At 52.5% G+C, this 21,751-nt stretch overlaps 1 protein-coding gene across 4 annotated transcripts in view; it reads left to right on the forward strand.

Annotated features, from left to right (window-relative positions):
• Ssbp3 (single stranded DNA binding protein 3) overlaps nt 1-21,751 on the forward strand; it is a 136,460-nt gene that overhangs the window by 98,573 nt on the left and 16,136 nt on the right. For 2 of the 4 annotated variants that reach the window (XM_021635267.2, XM_021635268.2), the window contains exons 6-9: nt 17,323-17,403; nt 18,306-18,365; nt 21,052-21,118; nt 21,220-21,296. In XM_021635267.2, the coding sequence (XP_021490942.1) occupies nt 17,323-17,403; nt 18,306-18,365; nt 21,052-21,118; nt 21,220-21,296 (285 nt within the window). The remainder of the gene's footprint in view (nt 1-17,322; nt 17,404-18,305; nt 18,366-21,051; nt 21,119-21,219; nt 21,297-21,751) is intronic. The other 2 variants (XM_021635269.2, XM_021635270.2) reach the window with 1 other exon arrangement.

Consider the following 21,751-nt stretch of genomic DNA (forward strand, 5'->3'; position numbering starts at 1 on the left):
CCCACCTGGGGCGGAAGCTCCACCTTCCCAACACACCTCCTTGGTCTTTCTGGCAGGGCTAGGAGTACGGGAGGTGTGAAATCACCTTTCTGTTTTGTCAGGGTTGGGTGTGGCCACCACCCCCTCCACATCTCCTTTTCCATCCCCTCCCTTCCCTTTTGGTGTTCATTCCTCTTCAGCCAAGTCAGGGCCGGGAGGAGTGCTGCCTTGGAGAGCTGTCAGCCTTAGCCTTCAGGGCCTAGTGAGAGAGGCTTTCCTGGTGGAGCTCACTAAGATGGAGAAGTGCTTGATTGTCCGCACCGTCTAGAGGTTGTGGAGAGAGCTCTCAGTGGAAAGCCCAGGAGGGCAAAGTTGGAGCATAGGGGCTCTAGGATGGAAGCCTTGGAGTCAGGAGCAAAGACAGGATTTGCCAATGGAAGTGTTAGGGCTCCTCTCCCTCTTTCCTGGGACGTGACCTGGGAGAATTTCCCCTTTCTTGAGATTGCACATTTTAGTTCACGGTGAATATGGGAAGAGGAGGGCTAGGACATCGGTGAAATTTGTTCATTCCCTAAAACAGAAACAGTGGACTGCTCATCATTTGGCAGTGAGAAGAGAGGGGTACAGGGATGACATTCCAGGGCTTCGGGTGGTCACACGTGTATCTGTGTGTGTTGCCAGTGTACCACCAAAACTGAGGCCCTGTCCCAGTTGTGGAGACGGGAGCGGCTTCAGAAGTCATAGGGTAAGACTGCAGATGTAAGGAAGAGAGCCTGAGGGAAAGCAGGAGCTTAAGTAAGATACCTGGGACCTGTTGACCAAAGAAAGACAAAGAGCTGTGTGGACCCTGGCCTTTACCAGAGGGTGACAAGGATCTCGAGGGGCCCCCTACTGTGGTTCTGCTCAGTGGTTCTCTCTCTGGTTCACGGATCTCTGCCCTGATACAGAACCAGCAGGCAGAGTGCATTTAGGCCTCCCAGGTACCCACTGCAGGGTACTATCTCAGAAGTGGACAGTAGGCAGTTGTGGATTGTTCGTTTGTTTGTTTGAACAAATTAAATATGTTTTTAAAGTTTTATTTTATGCAAGTGAGTGTTTTGCCTGCATACACGGATGTACTCCGTGTATGTGTCTGATGCCAGTGGAGATCAGGGCAGAGCGTGGATCCCTAAGAGCTGGAGGTGTGGATAGTTAGGAACCACTTGTGGGTGCTGAAAACCTAACCTGGATCCTTCACAAGAGCAACAAGTGCTCTAAACTGCCAGTTGTATTTTTAAAAATAGGCCATTGACTTCTATTTTGGCCTCAGCCTAAGACAAGGAATGGTCTGCTTGATATGCGGGCAACTCCCAGCTTCCTGCTTTGCTATAATCTTCCATGGTCAAGTTCTAATTCCAGTCATACTTCACGGGCCCTCCCCTATGACGTTTGGGGGTGTGTGGTCAGAAAGCCCAGACTGATTCCTGCCCTTATTTAGCCACTGCCAGCCACTGTTAAAACAGAGGTATCTTTTAGACTCTTGCCTTGAGATCATCTCTGTTCCCCAGGCAAGGTTCTGCCAAGGGTTGGCTGGGTCATTCAGGAAGGTTCTGGTGCCCGGGCCCTTCTGCTCTCCCACCGACTCGGAGCAATTCCTGTTTCTTATTCCCCATCAGTCAGATGAAGGGAGGTGGGGCAGGCCAGGCACTCTGCATGGGTGCTTGCTGTCCTCAGTGCTGACCACTTGGCCTGGGCCCCCCTGCAAAGAGAAAGGACATCTCTCTCTAAAGGAGGAGGTGACAGCCCATTTCCGGAACAGAGCAACCCTCGACAGGAATATTAGCGATTGATTGCCACCCTTGACTGTCCTCAGGCAGCCGCTCTGATATTGGAAGGAAAATAGAGATGATATCGAGAGTTTTATCTGTTGTCAACAATTGTACTTCTCTTCTTGGCTGCAGCCTGGACAGAGGCCTGTGTCCTGGGAAGCCAGCCCAGGTGGCTTGGCCAGCTTTGTCCAGCCCCTTTCCTGCAGTATCACACACCTTTTCCAAGTCAAAACTCTAACACCAGTTGGCCCTAAATTTAGAAACCAGTAGGGCCTCCAGGGTAGTCAGGAGGGAACAGCTGACTGCCGCCTATGGGGCCCCTCAGAAAATAGCACACAGAACTTCCTCCTTTAGGCTCCTGACTGCCAGGCAAGAAGGCCACTCGTGCAGTTAGAAGGTTGGACTAACCAATGCAAGAGGCCCTCCCTGTTTGCTGTCTTTCCTTTGGGTCTAGGTTTCTGAGATGGCAGCGCAAGTCATCTAGGCCTGTGGAGTGATGGGAGATATGTGTGATTTGGATACTGACCTAGCCACACTTCTGGGGGGGGGGGGGTTCTTGGAGGCCTTGCAGAGTCTAGCCAGGGTGGGTCAACAATCCAGTACCTGGCAGTACTAGACTGGAAAACAGGACATGTTTGAACCAAGTTTATTTGTGACATTCACGCTACAGAACAGAGGTCTTCCCAGCACTGAAGTGCTGACCTGGAGTTCTGACCACACAAAGTCTGAGCAAAGGCCAGCTTGGGCATCCAGGACTGGCACTCTGGAGAAGGGCACAGAGGACTTGGCCACGTGCTTGCTGAATGACCTTGTGCCGGTGCTCTCTATTGCTGGCTCCTACTTTTCCTCATCAGTAGATTGGTGCCGTCTGCACTAGTCAGTCTCCCAACTTTGGTTTTCAGTCTCCGGTGGACTTTACACAATCAAGCAGCGGCGGCATTTCCCCCCTCACAGCTTAACTTGGCCTCACATCTGGCAAGCAGGTTGGTTGGCTTTGGCTAGGCCTACTGGCTTGGCCAGATCTCCTAGTTTCTTGGCCTCAAGGGGAGACTCTTCAGTAAAGATTTCTAGGTCCAGACCTGGACAGTTACAGGACAGCAGAGGGTCATAGAGTATAGACAGCACTGGGTGCAGGCTGTTTCTGTTTTGAAATTGCAGTAATTATCTTCAGTTGTGTATTTGAAAGCATGTAGCTTACTTCTGGTTTGCTCGGTGGTTCTGCCCATGAGGCAGGGCTGGGTAGGAGAGAGAGACTTCGAAAGGTGAAGGACTACCCCACATTGTCCAGTAAATAGTTTGTCCTCAGAGTCTAACCCCTGGCTTTCTGGCCCTTTGTCCACTCTCCGTCCACAGCTACTGAGGTGTCTGTCTGATTGATTGTCTTCTTGAAAAGGCAGCCAGAAACCAAATGGGGTTGTCCGGCAAGTGAGTTCCACAGGAACCTACTGGCAGTGTTGGCTGCACCAGAGGACCTGTGAGAGCATAGAAAACATTCTAGGATGCCTAGCCCCGTCAGGTCATTCATAGATGTGGACATGGAGTCTCGGAGGGAGAAGGTAGCTGGTGTCACTGGGGCCCAGAAAGGTCACAGGGTTAAAAGTAGTGTCTTGTGTGGCTCAATCCTGGATAGCAGAGGGAACCGTCTCCTCTTATCAAAACCTCAGCTCTGGAGACAGTGATTGGTGTTCCCCAGCACCTACTCCAGTGAGGCCTCCTTCTATCACATTCCTCATTTCCAGCTGTGCCAATGCCCCGGAAATAAGCTGAACGCTGCCTCAAAGGACCTGCCTTACCCACCGCCACTATGACAGGTTCCAGGACAAGGCCACAAGGAGGAAAAACTGCACACAGGCTGGAAAATAGGGAAATAAGCAAATAGGAGGAAGAGATCTACAACCCCACCCCTTCCTGCAGACTCAGCGGGAGTCTCCCGAGAGAGGCAGCCTCAAGAGGGCTCTGCCGGTTGTTGACATTCTGCCAAATGGTGGAGACAACCTTGTCTTGTGCGGCTCCAGCCTTGGACTCCATGTCCTTGAGGGCATAGAGAGAAGCTAATTCGAAGCCTTGTGGAGAAGGCAGTTCTACCGTCGGCAGATTTCATGTTGAAGTAGGGAGCTGCTTGACAGTGGTGTGGTGGGAAGCAGAGAGAGGACGCCCAGTAGAGAACCTTGCAGGCCCTGAGCCTTGGGGAGAGTGGTATGTTTCCAGGGAGGTCAACACCAGATAAAGAAGGCATGGCTGGTGGCAGTGGTCAGCTCTAAAAGTCGATGCTGTTTCCTGCCTTCCTCTCCAGAAGAAAGTGGGGAGCAGAGACCACGCGGGCCATTCCTCCAGCCAGAGACCCGCTACCATAGGGTAGACACCACTACTGCCCTGCTGACCACTTCAAGTCTGGGGTGGGGAAAGAATTAAACCTGAGTTTCCTGATTTCTGAAACCCGCTACTAACTTGATGTAAGGACTCGGAGCCAGTAGGAAAGATGATGAAGCGGGGAACGGGGCAAGAACCAGATTCATGGGTGTCAGACATGGGCCCTAAGGTTGGGGAACTCTGGTGAACACTACCAGAGGGAGATGTGGACAGGGGCCATAAGGCGGGACCTCACGGTGAGACACACCACACAGAAGGGTAGGCTGGGGTTAGGCAGTGCTGAGCAGTTTGGAGCGGCAGGGATTGGGGTAAATGGATGTCCTGCCCCTTCAGTCCCCTCCTTGCCTGTCCTGATGCTCAGGCCCTTTCCAGTGGAGCTGTCTTACCTTTTTAGAGGTGGGTTAAAGTCTTCACTCCTGAGGAGATACCCATCTCCTGTCTTCTGGGATTGTATTGACTCAGAAGGTAGAGCTGGCAGCATGGCTGCAGCACGGATGAGGAGTCCCCACTGGGTTGGACAGGTCTGTCTAGAAAGATGGTCCTGGACCGGGCAGAGGACCTCGGACCATGTCAACCTGATTGTCTTTCCAGCTGCTGCCCAGGCTGTTGTCCATGGCTTAAAGGTCTACAGGTGCTGTGTGATCCCACCCCCGGGAGATAGGAGCTCTGTGTCCATTCACCAGCTTCCTGGCCTCCCAGTCATCTGCTTCCAGACTGACAGAAGGCAAGGTTACTCCTGCTGAGAAGGATTAGGGATGAAGTGCCCAGTGCTGGGTCCAAACCTCAGTTGGAGGTGAGGTCCTTCCTACCGTAGCCCTACCCGTTCAACTCAGCATGCTCTGGGAGCGATTGATTAACTTCCCACCTCTCCTCACTGTGATAGAAGCCAGCTGTAGGGTCCCCCAACCCCACCCTAAGAGCAACATACCCTGGATTGCGCTGACGGATTCTTGTGTGTCCTCAGAGAGCCTTCCTCCCTGGCCTGGGACTTAATTTTGTCCTTCTGCTCAGCGACAGAGCCTTACAACCAGTCACCTTTCCTGGCCACCATCACCTCCACAGAGGTCAGGCTATACTCACCCAGTGCCCAGCCTGGTGCCATGCGTCTGCCCAGTGGCAGATGACCGGCACCAGGGCTCCTAGCAACCGTGGACAAAAGGTTATTCCTGACGTGCCAGGCTGCCAGAGCGGCTGGCTGGGGCTTGGCTGGTACTCCTGCCAGTGTGCATGTGTGTGGACAGGTTTGTGTCTGCACACTCCAGCTGCCTGCCCGCCCTCCCTCTCAAAAAAAAAAAAAAAAAAGGCGCACTCCACATGTAGTGCCGTAACTCTCACTGATGAAATGGAAAGTTGAACATAAATCAATGTCTGCCTCCCTGTTAGCTATGCGTCAGCAGTCAGCGCCTGGGAGATTTGCTCAGTAACAAAGCCCCCAGCGGCTCTGCAGGCTGCGACTGCCCCCTAATGCAGGGCCAACCCCACACTGTGGAGCCCTGCTGGTTGCCTCCAACACCACACAGCCCCATCGGTGCCCTCCTTCCCAAGGAGCAGGAGACCCCAGGCAGGCAGCCTAATGGCTGCTCCCTGCCCTTGGCAGGCCTTACTTCTCAAGCCCGGCATTTATGCATCTAATGCCTGGTGGCCCGGTGCCTACTGCTGCTGCTTTTTAGCCCTGCATTTTATACGTGGGTTTCTTTTAGCACTGAGTTCTCTTGTCTGCCTCTGAGATCCGATGGCCTGTGCCGCTAGCCAGCTACCCGAGTCTCCTGCTCTTTCCTTTCCCCAGTAGGAGTCTCTTGTGAAGGTGCTCCCATTTGTGGGAGCTACTTCCTCTATAGCCTATTGCAGGGGGAGACATTCACTGCCTGGCCTGCCATCACATCAGCAAATTGTATGAGGTTTTCCTCCTTAACGGAAAAGAGGTCAGACTTGCTTAGCCCTTGTAGCAGAAGGGGTTTGAGGAAGAGAATTCCGGCAGAGTCCTGTGCAGTACACAGATGACCCAGGATGGCCCCCTGGGTCAGCGAAATTATATTTGCTCCCTGGGAAGATAAAGGTTCCTGTCCCGGGACAGGATTCAGAAGCAGTTCAACCGTCTAGTGTAGCCTGAGGACTGGGGATGTGGCAGGGCCCGCCACATGAGCTTTGGGTCTGCGGCCCGTTTCCATGTAGCGTTCCCCTACCCAGGCATGAAGGCCTCGACAGTGGTGAAGCCTCCATCCCAGGCCCACCAAGCTTCTGTGAGCTTTCTCCCAGAAAATCCCTGTCTCTTGCTAAGAATAAATGGCGGTGAATGAGGTATTAGGAAGAGACAGGCACAGCTTTCATGAGGTGCCAGCTCTGTGCTAGGTGTTCGGCCCCTCAACCCAGCAGGTGACAATGATGTCAGCTCTGTGTGCGGGCAGGGTAGGTGTGGAGCAGCTCCAAGCAGGGCCTTGAGAGCAACAGGGCCTTGTCTCTCCCTGGTGACAATGTGGGCAGTGCTTGAGGTGCCGTAGGAGCCCTGCACTTTCTCTCTGTGCTGGAGGGTGATGGGCTAGACCCCACTGTCTGCAAATTCAGAGTTTCTTAGTGTTGCTGGAAGGCGAGGAACAGCCACAGGTCCATGCAGGCAGGGCCTGGGGAGCCTTCTGTTGCTCTGGATCAGGCAAGTACCCAACCCTCCTTCCTCCATGAAGCAGTGTATCCTTCCTGGTGCCTAGAGTTGCTCCAGAAAACGCAGCGAACCTCTCTGTACTTCAGTTGCTTCACCTTGTATTTGGGGTCGACGATCTAGCCATGACTCCTTGGGGCTGTTTGTGAAGTTGCACAGGAAAGCCTGCCTGGTGCTGGCTGCTCTGTACCCACCAGCATTGGGATGCTTGCTGTCCCACTGACAGGGTTGGTGCCTGTGAGACGCCCATCCCATGTGGCCGTTTAGTGAGGCAGCTTCCCAAATCCTTGCTGAAGTCTGCCCACTTGGTTTTGGCCACCCGGACTCCTTGTTCTTCGGTGTAGCCAGCAGGAGCCTACAGGGGAAATGAAGACAGGGAAAGGAGTTGTGGGTTCAGGAGCCTCCGCTTCTGTTCCTAGCCGCCTATTCCTGTGAGCGTAACGGAGACCTGCTCTTGGACCCCAGGGACATCAGGTTATGCTGCCAGAATCTTCCTGAGCATCATTTGAGTTTCGTTTTCCCCTTGCCTGTAAAGCAGAAACAGCTCTTCACCAGCTGCGAATTGAACCAAAGCACCTGAGAATGGTTGAAAATCTACAGGGTTCCTTCCCCAGAGGCCAGCATTCAACCATTCATTCATGTAGCACACAGGCTCACTTGATAGCCTTCGGCCTGGGCTCTGCTAGGCCTCCAAGTGGCCATGGCACACTTGTCAGATGCCATCCTAGACTGCCATGTCAAGCACTCTTCCTTTCCATGGCGTCCTTAATTATTAAACTCTGCATTTCTTAGTACAGCCTCTGGAGCCCTGTCTGGTGTGCCCCTGCTCTCCTCACCCCACTGGTACAGCAGCTCTTGGTCCCCAGGGAAAGGGTCAGACCTGTTGCTCTCAGGGCCCATCTCTGTCCCTCCATCAGTCTGCGAGAAGACTCTTGGTTCTTAGGTCATAGTCATTCAAGAAGGCTCTGACATGCCCCTGTCCTTGCTTCAAGGGACAAACCCAACACACGGATCTATTCAGGTTCCTCTTCCTGAAGTTAGTCTTAGCTAACCCTCATAAACTTACTCTGGAGTGGTAGGAATGGTCAGAGAGTCTGGAAATTTGTGATCTGATCCTGCTTTCTAAGTCCTGGTCCCCAGTCACATTCTAGGGAATAGTCGTGGGAAGCTCAGGGGAAACCATCTCCCAGGCTTGCCTGCTCTGCTGTTGAAGGGCCTTGAATCGCGTGGGACTCCTGAGAGGGTAGCAAGGAAAAAAATAGGGTGTTCCTGAAGAACTCTAAGAGGCGGACAGGATGGCGAGTGACAGCCTCACGTGTTAGCAGCTGCCTCATGGTGATAGGTGGCTCCTGTCAATGACCTGAAGACTGACACCGCACACTCATGATTGTCTCGCCGCCATGTTAGGATTGTCAGAGGCACACAGGCCAGGCCTCTGCCACAACCCTGGCTTCTTCCGTTACCCGAGAGTACTCCCGTGCTGCTGCCAAAGTCCTCCAGGGACTGTGTATGCTACTCTCGAGAGCAGGCATTTCAAACCTGTCACTTCACCCTAACTGAGGAGAGAACCGAGTCCCAGGTCACCCCGGCACGTCAGGAAGGAAGAGGCTTGAGAAATCACAGAACTACTAAGGGAGCTGCTGGAGCAAAGTGCAAACCACTGGCCTCCTGGTCTGTCCTCAGATCCTGATGTTTGGTGGGTGCTGGAGGCTGAATTCTGGGCATTTTGGATCTGTGGCTTCCAGAGCCGGGTCACCACCCACTTCCTGGTGGGTTGTGTCGTCTGTTGAGCTGTGAGTATTAGGTTGGGAGAGCTGTGTGCACAGGTGAGCCTGAGGGCTCTCTGGGTAGATGAGGCCACACCTCTTTAACATGCACCCCACCTTCACTGTGCTGTTGTGATCAACAGCGGGAGCCAGCTGCTTCGGTAGCACTGTCTTAGTTTCAGAGCAAATGGCAGTTTTAGGGGGCGGGAAGTAGAGTACTCTGGCAAAGCAGGAATAATCTCCCAGTGTCCCGAGGAACCAGTGTAAGTTACTATCAGGATCCATCTCTCTTCCAACTTATTCCCAAAACATTACTGTGAACAGAAGCCAGAGGAAAGGTCTGCCGTCAGGATCCTGCTAGAAGCCATCAGGGGCAAGACTGGGTGTGGGGAGCGTGACCTGGTCAGGGCTGAGGCAGATCCCAGCAAGGCCACAGAGTCCACTCACAATGCGAAGATAACGGCTTTCCTCTGCCCCCTCGTAGTTGGCAAGAGATGAGAATTAGCACCCTGGACAGCTGTCATGATCACTGCTTGCGTCAACACCCCTGCCACCAGCATCCTCTCTGATGCTGTAGTGCTCATACTTAGGCTTTGGTCTCCCTTCAGGCTTCATGTCCTGGGGGAAAGGCAGCATGCTGCTTGTTCGTGTCTCCAGTGCTTAGCGTACACTTGGCACAGAAGATGGTACCCAGCAGTCAGATGAACTGCTATGTGCAGGTTGTGGGTCCTGCCCATTAGTCCACATACTGGCTTTGTCCCTAAAAAAGGTGGCCACTTACACAGATAACAGACACACAATGTCCAGCAGGGAGACCTTCCCCCAAGGTCTTACTGGCTCCCCATATCACCTCTCCTCTTTCGTCCCATCCCAACCCGTGCATTCATGAGGCCTGGCAAACCCAGAGACTCCTCCACAAACCTGAGTCCTTTGCAAAGGGGCCAAGCAATCCAGACCTGCCGAAAGAATGCAAATGCTCATGCCCCAGACAGGAGAAGCCCAGCACTGTAGCAGGGATAAAGTAATTGAGACGATTGACAAGGAGGGGCTCTGGGAACACAGGTAGGGGTGCACCTGTGGAGGCCAAGGTCAGTTTCTAAGAGGCAGTTTTCTTCTTCCACCATGTGGGTCCAAGGGTCTAGCTCAGGCCATCAAGCCTGGCTGCAAGTGCCTTAACGCATGGAGCTGTCTCCCCAGCCCCTGAGGCTGGCTGTTATGCTCCAGTGATGGAATACAGTTTATTCAGGACTAAACGTCCTGGTGGGGGGGTCACTCATTCTGGCTGTCTACAGTGGGCTAAACCTTGGCTGCGGTTCCTTAACAAAGTGCCCCAGTATGTCGTGCCTTCCCCTCATTTCAAACTCTCGGTACAGCTGAGGCTGTCTCTGAACACTTGGTCCCCCTGCCCTCACCTCCCAAGTGCCACTGCCCTTCTTGACTCCATTTTAGCTGGTTTTTATTTCCTTTGTCCTTTAAGGAAGACATGAGCTTTAAAGCCACAGAATATGTGTATAGTATTGCGTTTTTCCTGGTAAGTTAACGAAGGTCTGAGTTTTCCCTCATCAGCCTTGAGAACCATGAGCTCATTCAGGGATCGGAAGACCGTGCTTGTGATTGGCAGGCTAGCAAACGTTCAAGGCTTTGTGAGCCATGTTTCAACTCTCAGCTCTCCCGGTTGGAGCACAAAGGCAGCTGCATACAGTGTATAGATGCGCGTGGCTGTGTCCCAGTAAAATTTTACAAAGAGCCGGCAGGCTAGATTTCTCTCTGAGCTTACTGTAGTGTGGGCTGCTGGCTGTGCCCCTGGGGTCTTCGGGCTGCCATTCACTTCAGCCTCCACCTGAAATAGGCATGGTGTGGCAAAGGACTGAGTCTGAGCATGTGCCTTCATGGCTGAGCCATGCCTACCCCTCTCTCTGCCTGAAAGCGCTAAGCATAAATTTCCTTCCCGTAGGGCTAGCAAGACAGTCGCTGTCATGATTGGAGGAAGACGTGGAACTTCCGTTCTCCCTCCTTCCCCTTTTCTTGTAGCCGTCATCTAGCTGGGCATGGTGGCATATTCCTTTAATCCCAGCGCTTAGGAGGCAGAGGCAGAAGCAGGCAGATCTCTGAGTTCAAGGCCAGCCAGGGCCACCCAGAGAAACCCTGTCGAAAACAAACAGAAAACGTCACCTACTGGCTCATGAGGCAAGTGTGTCACGAATGTGCCGAGTAACCTCATCTTGAGTGTCCCCGTGTGTCTTAGCAGGCCCCCTTGGGAATCACATTCACCGTGAGTCATCTCTTTTGCCCAGCGCTGTGCTGACATCATGAAGAGACGCACAGGGAAGAAGGGGGTGACAGTGGCTTTCCTTAGCTCAGGTAGCAAGCAGTGGTCTCTGCTTGTCCTCCCCAATGTTTCCCCAGAGTGAGAATGTCACCGTGCATTTCTTCTCAATCTTGACTGGTGACTTCACCATCCCAGGAAGACGGCCTCATCCCACTCCTCCGTCCCACGCCCACAGTTCGTCGTGTTGTGGGTTTATCCGGAGGGCATCGGGCACACCTGCCTGGTGGCAAGCCTTGGGAGTCGGGTTCCTAACCCAGCTTCCAGAAGATCCCGAACTGGGCATGCACACAGATTTCACGGTCCCTCACCATGGGATCTGCTCTCCCCAGATATGTTTTCCCATTAAAAAAAAAAAAAAAAGGTACTTTCCCAAGGGACATATTGAGGCAGGACAGAAAGACAGCTGTCCTGGGCCAGGTTTTCAGGTTTGCTGGTGCAGATTTAAGTGAAGAAGTAACTCCCCTTGCCCCGAGCACTGGTAGAGTTGGCCTGTCCTTCTCCCATCCTGCCAGATGTCCATCTCCAATTCCTGTGGGGCAGAGGGTGACGCTGACCACAGCTGCAGAGGCAGGCTGTCTGTGGCTCACGGGCATGCCTTGGTCCTCCGGACGTTGTAGGCCGCAGCCCTGTCTGCTCACATTGGTGTCCAAGTAACAAGTGGATTGTCTGGGAAGCGCTTCTGCTATATGTATAACCATTGTGATTTTACCCTCCCTCATCTGCACCAACATGTCCAGTACATAGGTGGACAGCGGTGCCACAGGGCCTTCGCGCTGTACTGCTGGGTCAGGAGAGGTGGGCGTGTTATGGGGTCTCACTTCACCTCTTAAAACTACATCCTCAAGTCCCCTTTCCAACGGCCTTCTCTGAGGACAAAAGTCAGATCTGGCCTGGATAATAGTGACAGTATAAGTCCAAAGCCCTGTCCCAGCCCCGAGGACCAAGTATGAACAAAGAGCCTGGATGACAGGTAGCCGAGGCCCTGGGCCACACGCTATGACTCTAATCCTGGTTCCACAGCCTTACCCTTACGCCTGCACCTTCCAGGCCTGTGCAGGTACTCTTGAGGGAGTGTAGGCGGCATTTAAGAAAGGAACACATAATTTGTCTCTTTTTTTTCTCCTTTAAAAATTAGCGTATGTTTACATTTGTTTGATCGTTTTTTATATTAAAGAGCTATCATCCTTTACCCCAAAGTCATTTAAAGTGCCAACTTAGTCAGTCTGTTGATGTTCACATGCCATCATGGTTCCTCAAGCCCTTAAAGAATTAAGAGGTACCGCCTAGAGCTTCTTAAGGGCCCTTGATGTAGCTGTGTGGTCACACACCCAAAGCTCGCTCGCTGCACAGGCCCTACCCTGGCCGTCCTCATGAGGCAAACAGTAATAATTGTTGCCCCAGAGCTTTGCACACACCACCACCTGACAAGCAGGACATCGGTGGAGGCTGGCAGGATGAGCTGAGTTTTCCTCAGGCTCTGGACTTTCAAGGCAGGACAGCCTGACCCAGGCCAGAGCCAGCAAGCCACACTGCCATTTTCCCTGCCAGACAGCTCAGAGGCCCGTTGTGAGTGGGGTCACACTGCCACAGTGTCTTATATAGACGGTCCCGTTTCTCTTAGGGAGACCTGAGGCTCAGAGAATTCGACTCACCACACCCACGTCAAGGATTTGCCCTAGCGCATCTCTCAGAAGCTTCAGTACAGGTCATAGCCGGAATGTGGCAGGAGGGGCTCCCGCTGGCAGTTGTGAAGTGCTTTTCTGCGAAGACCTCCGATCTCCAAGCTGTGGGAGTGCTGCTCCCTACCATGCTGATGCTCATAAAGGCCTTTTCACTAAACCGTCAGCGTCCAGGCTGTAAGGCTCTGCCAAACGGCTAAACACTCGCCTCGATCACACCCGTAACAGCCTCCCAGGCCTTGCCTAAGTGGCTCTCACAAGCTGCTGGATATAACACTATTCAGTGCTGAAATTACAGGGGGAAAAGAAAGAAAGAAAAGGACGTGTGGGGGGTTCAGGTGTCTGAAGGCAGCTATCTAGAGCCAGCTGTGAGGGAAGGGCAAATCCATTAACAGGGTCGGGGTGGTGCGAAGGCCATGGATATATTTTCCACCTTTTCATAAGGTTGAGGAGCAGGAATTGTCCTTGGCTTGGCTCCCCCTCGCCTCAGGTCCCCTGTCACCTGCCACAGACAGTGAAGACGGTAAAAATAAGTCTGTTCTTCTGCAGGACTGTACTGTATTTCCCATTGCAACTCCTCATAGAGCAGACCTCCATCCTGTAGCCACTCTGGGCCTCAGTTTACCTCTCTGAACAGCAAAAGGGAACTGAGCATCATTTCTAGAGTCCTATGGGATTTGCCAGCTCTCCGCCTTTCCTGTCATTGGGTTATTTTCCCAACTGGGCCAGGAGGTCCCCTGGACACAGTCTCACGGGCTGGCAGGGTGGAGGGCCCCCCCAGATCCCTGGTTCCCAGAATCAGGCTCTAAAACCTGCCTCCCTCACCTAGTAACTACAGTGCAGTTGAGTGTGTTCCCCTTTGTGGGCTTTGTAAAGTGGCATGGCTGGCGGGCCTTACACTGCAGAGCTTGGGTTAAGTGAGCTGGGGCAGGCAAAGGTCTCATGCCTGGGTTACCAGAATTGGTTTTGCTCATCAGTGAGAGGACAAGAGGCCCAGTGATAGAGCCAGCTAGAATTTGAACCCAGTTCTTTTTTTTTTTTTTGAACCGAGCCCTGTTACTTTAAAAATAGATGTAAACTAGGTGGTGGTGGCACACCCTTTTAATCCCAGGTCTCTGGAGGCAGAGGCAGGTGGATCTCTCTGAGTTCGAGGCCAGCCTGGGCTACAAAGCAAGTTCCAGGACAGCCAAGGATATATAGAGAAACCCAGTCTCAAAAAATCCAAAAATAAATAAATAACAAAATTAAAAAGTAAAAAAAAAAAAACAAACATGGAGATAGAGACATAGTGTGTCAGAGAGCCCTGAGTTAGGAAGCTTAGCTCAGCAAATAGCTGCTTCCCGGTAGTCGTGAGCAAGTCCCATCCCAATCCGAGACTCTCCTTCCCTAGAGATGAAGAACATTAGTGAAGGAGACAGCAGTCTGTCAGCATGTCAACAAGTGATTGCTATAGCAGTCTGTAAACAAGTGATGGCTGTAGCTGGCCTCTACCCTAGTGCTGTGCAGCTCTTGTGGCAGAAACACCCCAGCACCTTTTAGGACATGGATCTTGGCCAGCTAGGCTTCTAGACACAGCTGGTTTAGGTTCTTCATAAAGCTTGCAGCAGCTGAACCCCAGGAAGGTCCATGGAGAACTTTGTCCTGCCTGGAAAACTGATCACTGGGACACTCTCCTCCCATCTCAGCGAAGGTCAGAAGCTGCCAGCAAGGGTTTTGCTCATCCGTTTTGTCCTACTTCCTGTGTGGTGCTCTGCCCAAGCAGACTGGAAAGACCATCAGGTTCTCTTTCTAAACCAACCTGCAGCTCTCTGTGAAAACGCTGGCTGGAAGATGAGGCCACTTGTTTGTGGCCTAGGGAAATGGCAGTAGAGCACTCACCTCCTCTTGGAGACAGCAGTGGATTGTCTTCACAGCAGCAGAGATTTCTCTGAACGTGATGCTAGGTGTCATTCCTGAGGATATGGCAAGCTATGTAGGGCTCCTTCAGGGGTGTTTCAGACAATCTGAAGGACACAGCCCAGACATGCAGCGTAGTAAAACATTCTCCAAGCTGAGGGCAGATGGTAGGGGTACGGAGACATGAGCGAACTTCTGGCAAAGCTGTTTGCTTCTGACCCAGCTGCAGGCTCCTAGAAAGGCCAGAGGTTTGTGCCCTCAGGGAGATGATTTTATTGTCATCTGAGTTGAGGTTGCCATGGGGTTTGCTCTCAGGGCTATCTCTGTCATTCCTGCACCAGGATTCTCTGACTCATCTTCACAAGGAGACAGGACCCCCCCCCCCTTCAGTGCCCATTCCGTCCCTGTCCACCACATGCCCTCAGGGCCTCACCAGCAGCCACTGTTGCATTTCTATCTTGGTGAAAGACTTGTTCAGAACCACCAGCCTTGTACCCCAGGGTGTCTCTCTGTGAGGATCTAGCCTGCTGCCACTAGCCAGGCTTCAGGCCTGGGGTTGGTTAGTGAGCCTCAGGTCAGCGGGCGCTTGCGGCCCTAAGGTGAGAGCACCTGTGAGTGCTTCACGTTTTCTGTGTTCAGCAAGTGAAGTAGCCACCGGGGACCTGCCCAGTGGGCACACAGGTGCAAGGGGCTTGCCCACTATGGACAGCTCCTACCTAGTGGGCACACAGGTACGAGGGGCTTGCCCCAAACACTCTGCTTGCTCTGCGGACACATTTGTGTGACCAGGGAGGGAGCCAGGACTGTTAGGGGGAGGCATTCCCTGTTGCCAGGAGCCGGGGGACCAGCAGACAAGCCTTTGCCCCCTCTTGGCAGCTGGACCTTACCCTTGAGCTCTCTTCCTCCGTTCTTTTTCATTTTCTTTTTTTGGGGGGTTTGGCTTCAAATTATCTTGTTTTGTTTACATTACACCCAAGTTTTGTGGTACAAAAGACTTGCAGGTGCAAATATGTCCCGCCTTCATTAACTTCCCCTCCCTTTTTAATTTATGTGATTTCAATTTTCCTTCCCTGTACTGTTAATTAGGGGACCCTCTAATCAGTGCCATTATCACAGTGGTATTCATGTTTAGGAAAGCCGCTAAACAAATGCTTGCAAAATTGCTAAATGGCTAATTAATGTCTGTTAATTAAGAAAATTGCTCATGGTAACAAACCATGCCGTTGCTGGCAGCCGCTAGAAAGACACACACTTGTTGAAATCAGTAGCGTGGCAGGTAGAGGAACATCTGCTCCTCCGAGGGGAAGTGAGCATCCCCTCACTTAGCCAGGAAGCTCTAGGTCTGTTCCCGGTGGTGCCCTCGACTGCTGGACAGCCCTGGCCTCTCTCTCTGTTTGTTTGGTTGTTTTTTTTTTTTTTTTTTTTGCACACCTCTTTGTCGTCTCTACCTCACCCTCACCCCCACTTCTCCCTGGCCCCCCGGCTCTGCATTGAGCCCCTCAGTGAACAGAGCGTGGCTGCCTGGCTCTGAACCAGACACTGCAGCTAACTTGCTTCCTTTATCCTTCACGAACGTCTGGAGTTTTCCTGTACTCAGGGACAACTCCGGTGGAGAAGGAAGGTGCATTGGGGTGTATAGCTCATGTCCCTGTCCTGAATGCAGGTCCCAGTGGCCTGTTGGGCCAGAAGGGCAGAAAGGGCTTCAAAGGTTAAGTCTGTGACCCACAGTAGGAAACTTTTGTGGTGCTGTCTTCTAATCCGCATACACGTAGCTCTCTCTCTCTCCCTCTCTCTCTTAGTGTTTGCACTTATTACGTTGAATTTAGCACCTAGTGGCAGGTTACAGCCTGTGGTTTGACCAACTCTGGGTTAAGTGAATTCATCTCGTATGTTTGGTTGAGAGTAGAGGTAAGGGAAGCCCAGAGCTCTGGATCAGCTTGGAACTTCGGGAGGCTCGCCATCACCTCTTGTGGAAAGTGGCCCCTCCACCCACCGAACCACCAAGCAGTGATAACCCCCACGCTTGTTCCACATGACCCTCTGAGAGCTTGTGTGGCAGTGATCGGGTCTCTCCATCTCTTGAGACCCAGTTTCCTCACTTGTGAAGGTTGAAAGGAGCGATGCCAACATACAGAGCTAGTTTGAACTGTAAGCGAGTTCATGAACCACAGAGCCCTGGCACTGCCCACACTGGGCGGACCCTTCGTGACTGTCTGTATCCCCCCTCGGCTTGGAACCTAGGCCATTGCTCCTCTGCCTCTGTCCATGTTTGTCCATCATTCCCTCTGTCCCGCTTCCACTGGGAGGCCCTTGATGGACACTGCCCCCAAATGAACTGTTTCCTGTCTCTGAGGCTGTGAGCTCCTTGAGGGCAGAGACTCCACCTGCTTCCTCCCGTGTCCTGTGAAGGTGATAACTTGCAGGCATTGCATCTGGGTCCAGGGGTCCTGTCTACACCATTGTCTGAGTCAAGCAGCGTATTTAACATGGCAAAGTCCGTTCCGTAGTAGCCTGTGTCTGGCCCTTGCTCCTGCGTGCTTTGATGAAGGTGCTTTGTTTTCTTTTTATTTTTTTTCGTGTTTTTTTTTTCTTTTTAATTTTTATTTTTTTCCGAATCCCCTGTGAATGTACTGGTCAGCCCCCCTCCCTCCCGCCTGCCCGCCGTTGTTCGCCATTGAACCAGGACCTAAGCAGCGCTCCACCACCCCCTGCCAGCCACAGCCCGCCACCCGCACGCCCGCCACCACTCTGCGTTTTGGTTTAATTTTTGTTCTTTTAAGCTTCTTCTGCGCTTCTCCATGTGCTGTGATCTATAACCTGCCTCTACTGTCTGGCCTCACAGGGTCCTCCGGGGTCACAGCCCTCGCCGCACGCACAGCCTCCACCTCACAATCCCAGCGGCATGATGGGACCCCACAGTCAGGTAAACGCACTGTGACTCGCCGGCCGCTGGCCGGGGGGCGCGGGGCAGGAGGAAGGAGAGAGCCGCGGAGGAAAAACAAAAATCAAAATGTGCTCCAGCATTGCCTTCCAGTCACGATTGACAAGTTTGACTTTAAAATATATTGATATATATTTTTCTAAATACAGTCTTCATTTCTTGGACATCCCACCCAGTTTGGATATGAAACCAAGAGAAAAGAAACAAAACTATTTCTGTGACCTTGTCAGTGGCCTTTACGTTTTTTGTTTTTTCCTCTCTCACTTTTGTTTGGTTTTGAGTTTGGTTAACCATTTGTTTGTGACCAAGGCTGCATCCCTGGCCTTTTCTTTGTGCACTCTCGCTGCTGAGAAAGCTTTGTCGCCCATTTCCCTGCATCAAGTTAGGGAGCCCGCTGTCCCTGACTGTTCCTTTTTTCATCGTGTTTTCCCATAAGTCCTTGCTCCCTCCCCACTCCTCCCTGGTTTTTCCGTGTGGGCTTGTGCGTGTGTGCTTGTGTGTGCGTGTCCTGCTCTGTCTGCAGACCTGGAGATGTGATGTCTTGCTCCTTTTTCTTGTTGTTTTCTTTGCCCTTGTGGAGAGCAGAGGTGGCCTCCTTTGCCCTGCATTGATTTAACTGGTCTGCGTCCTGTGTGAAGTCCCAGCTGCCGCCCTCCACCCAAAGTAGATTCCTGCAAGCCAGTGCAGGCTGGGAGACGTGTTGTGTGGATCTTTTGTTCCTCTGCCCAAGGGAAGTTTTGCCTGGAAGGAAGAAGCTACCGGACTAGAGAGAGCTTAAAAGATCACTAGTTGTCATAAACTGGACTTTGCAAAGTGCAAAGCATTTGTGTTTGTCACCATACAGTAGTTCAGGCTATCATTGAACTAATTCCCTGTAATTGCAGCCTTTTATGTCACCGCGATATGCAGGCGGCCCCAGGCCCCCGATCAGAATGGGAAACCAGGTACAGTACCTGCTCTTGTTTTCTCTTCCCTCTTAGCCATCTAAGGCCTAGGTCAGCCTGGACTCAAGTCGAAAGTAAGGTGCAAGGCCAAGGGTTGGAGTAATAGGCTTCAGGGTCGGGAAAACTAGCCCACGGTCCAGCATTTAACCTGCCTGTCACAGGGAGCCTCATACAGCCTGTATTCAAATAGCAGCAGCTGCTGGGATTGCAGGGACCCGGCTCTTCTAGAGAAAGTGGTAATGAAGAAAGTGGTTCCTTCAGCCCCTTCCTGGAAGAAAGTCTTCCTCCTTAATGAAGTCAGTTGACAATGTGCTTCCCCTCCCCCCCCCCCCCCCGGAAGCTTTTGAGAATTGCCAAGGCTGGTAAATATAATCTTGCTCTTAGGGGAGAACTGCCCTATAGGAATGCTTCCATCAGGAGCCTGACTGCAGAAGAGGCAGGGTATTTGTGAGGTTTCCAGCAGTCTGCCTCCTTCCCCAAAACAAGGGGGCATTTGTTCATATAATTAGAAAAGTACTCTGCTCACAAGGAGGGCTTTTCAGCCCAGGGTCCTGCACCTTCCTTTGGTCCATCCAGGTTGGCAGTTTGGGGTAGGCTGGAGAAATGGGTGCTTGTATGGTCTTCCATGGTCCAGCCCTTCAGAGTGGACTGCTGAAGAAGGGCTCATGTCTTTACTGAGGACGGACGAACAGACAGGTACAACCTGATGTAAGCATCAGGGAGATTTCTCTCAGTGCCAAAATATTTTTTTAGCCAGAATTCTTCCAATGACTTAGCAAAAAAAAGTCTTCCAAAAAAAAAACACCTGCCAGCATTGCCAGTACAGCCGGAGCTGGGAGTTTAGTCGCCTATATTGGTGTTCTCTGAGGAAAGAAAGCGCAGTGACAGGATATGGGGACTGTGGAGGAGTCTCTTGCACCTTGCTGTTTCCCTTTCCCAAATTCCTTTGTTTCCTGTTTTCTCCAACACAAAGGGGGGAAGATTTAGACAAAGGGAATTGAGAAACCCAGCTTTTTTGAGCAACAAGGGCTTCTTGGGTACCTCGCAGATGAGAGAGCAGAAGGAGGCATGGAGGAGAGACTTCTAAGGAGGGCTCTAGAAGAACAGGCTGGCCTCCAGGGGCATTTCTGTTCCTGGTGGGCCTCTGAGGGACACACGCAGCAAGATTAGGGCCGCCACCTACAAGGCTACGTTCCCTTCTCAGGTATGAAGGCACCAGCCTTCTAGTGTGTAACCTGCTTCTCGTGGCCATCAGTCACATGGTCTCCCTCCCCTACTACAGATCCCAGATGGCCCTATTCCCATCTTGGTTACCCCACTGAAGACGGTAATTCCCAGACCCCTTAGCCTAGGCCCCTAGCTAAAACCCCTGGCATGAAGCAGATTTAGAAGCTTGGAAGAGTCTTGGACAAAAAGCAGCTGTTGTTGTAGTTCTCTGGACAGAATAGATGCCTTTACTGGGGATCTAGGAGGTCCCAAGTCCCTGATCTCCATTAAAAACCACCAGCCTAGGTGACTCATAGTTCAGGAACTTAAGGGGAAAGAGGAGAAAATGAGAGAGGTCAGGATGGCTAAATTTGGGGTACAGGGACTCAGCCTCACCAGGTCCCCAGGCAGTGCCAGCACCACTTTGTGACCCTGAAATGCAGCCCGGCCAGAGGAGGTGAGTGGCCGTCATAAGACCTCTTTGGCCTCGCCTCCTGCTCCTGTTCTGAAGCTGGGAAGCAGGGAGGGTCCGTCCCTGCCTTTCCCACCTCCTGTTGAGCATGCCTGGCATTCACTGCCAGCCAGAGGAGAGAAGCTCCGCTCAGTTGTCCTACAGTAGTGGCCCGTCACGGGCCCCCAGCCTTCACAAGCATTGGGTGTGGCCCTCTGTCACCAAGGCTTTTCCTCCTGAAGTCACGAGCTCCTCTTTGGCCTAACGGTCCCCTAGGACACCTGGCCCAGCCTCTGTTGCTCTCTTGTTTTTCACACTGCAGCTGGAATAACTTCATCCCAAGTAAATTACTTTTCGTCTGTTTTTGTTTTAATAGCATCCTATCTTTTTTGACAGGTGCTTAAAGAGCGGGCCACCTTTAATCATCCTGCTTCTCTTCCAGTAGCTGCTTTGCCACCTCTGTGGTTTGAACAGGTGGAGGCTAGGAGGCCTGGGTGGCTCTACTGCCTCAGGCTCAGGCTCTTAGAGCTCTGGACCCTAGTTAACCCCACCTGGATCTTGACGGCCCCCTTCCCTGCTTCCGCTTTTAAAGGGTGAAACTCTCTCTGGTGATAGTTTTAACCAGGGACCCCCTCTAAGTCCTTGTTATTTGGAGGCGTGCCTAAAACGAATGATATCTCTGAAGCAAAAGGAAGGCAGAGCTGATAGAAAACCGCCCCTTGGGTGGGGGTGAAGGGTGAATCCAGAGCACACTTGTTCCGGACTGCAGGTGTGTGGGTTCAGGCGGAGAGCCCAGCCCCCCCCACACACACACTTTACTCTCACCTGATGCTACAGTTTTGACTAACACTTGCACAAATGGCCTGTCCTGCTTTCCAGAGCTAGCAGACCCTACCCACCTCAAAAGGATAGTCTCAGGAGGCCATGAGTAGCCCCATCTGGCCAGGTTGGGGAGGGGCAGGCAGACGCATCTTCTCCCTCTCTGACAGTATAAGCAGCAACTCAGGCTTTGTCTCCTGTCTCTTTCAGCCTCCAGGAGGAGTTCCTGGGACACAGCCATTGCTGCCCAATTCTATGGATCCCACACGACAACAAGGTAGAGAGAGGGTGCAGTCGGGGTGGGGTGGCCCAAAACGTTGGCAGGCCCCTCTTTGCTCTACCCATGACAGCTCATGGCACATCCATTTTCTCACACAGGTCACCCCAACATGGGAGGATCAATGCAGAGAATGAACCCTCCCCGAGGCATGGGACCCATGGGTCCTGGCCCACAGGTAACCAGCTACCTGTTCATCTGTCTGTCTTGTCTCCCCTGCCATCTGTGTGCACCCGCCTTCTCTCCTTTTCCCATAGTCCGTCAGTCTCCCACATTTCTGGCTCTCAGCTGAAAACAAGGGCACATTCAGGCCCCTAGCTCACCTCCCTGCATGTGGGATGCTGGGTGGGAATGACGCCCCCCGAGAACCTGAGCACAGGGCACGGCCAGAGAACCATCTGGGCAGCCGACCCTTCCAGGGGGAGTGTCCCAGCATGCAGCTTGAGGGATTTGGAAAGGAGGGGTTCTAGTGTCACAAGCTGTGATGTAGGGGTCTCTAGGAATCTAAAGCCACTTCCCACCCCTAGGGGGTTCCAGGACTGCCTTGTGACTCGGTGGTGGTTAAGTCAGGTGAGTGCTGGTGGTGTCCTCGGATGAGTCACTTTGACATCTCTGGACTCCAGTAGGCGCTTT

This window comes from Meriones unguiculatus, chromosome 12 (assembly GCF_030254825.1).
Source record: "Meriones unguiculatus strain TT.TT164.6M chromosome 12, Bangor_MerUng_6.1, whole genome shotgun sequence".
NCBI classification, from domain to species: Eukaryota; Metazoa; Chordata; class Mammalia; order Rodentia; family Muridae; genus Meriones; species Meriones unguiculatus.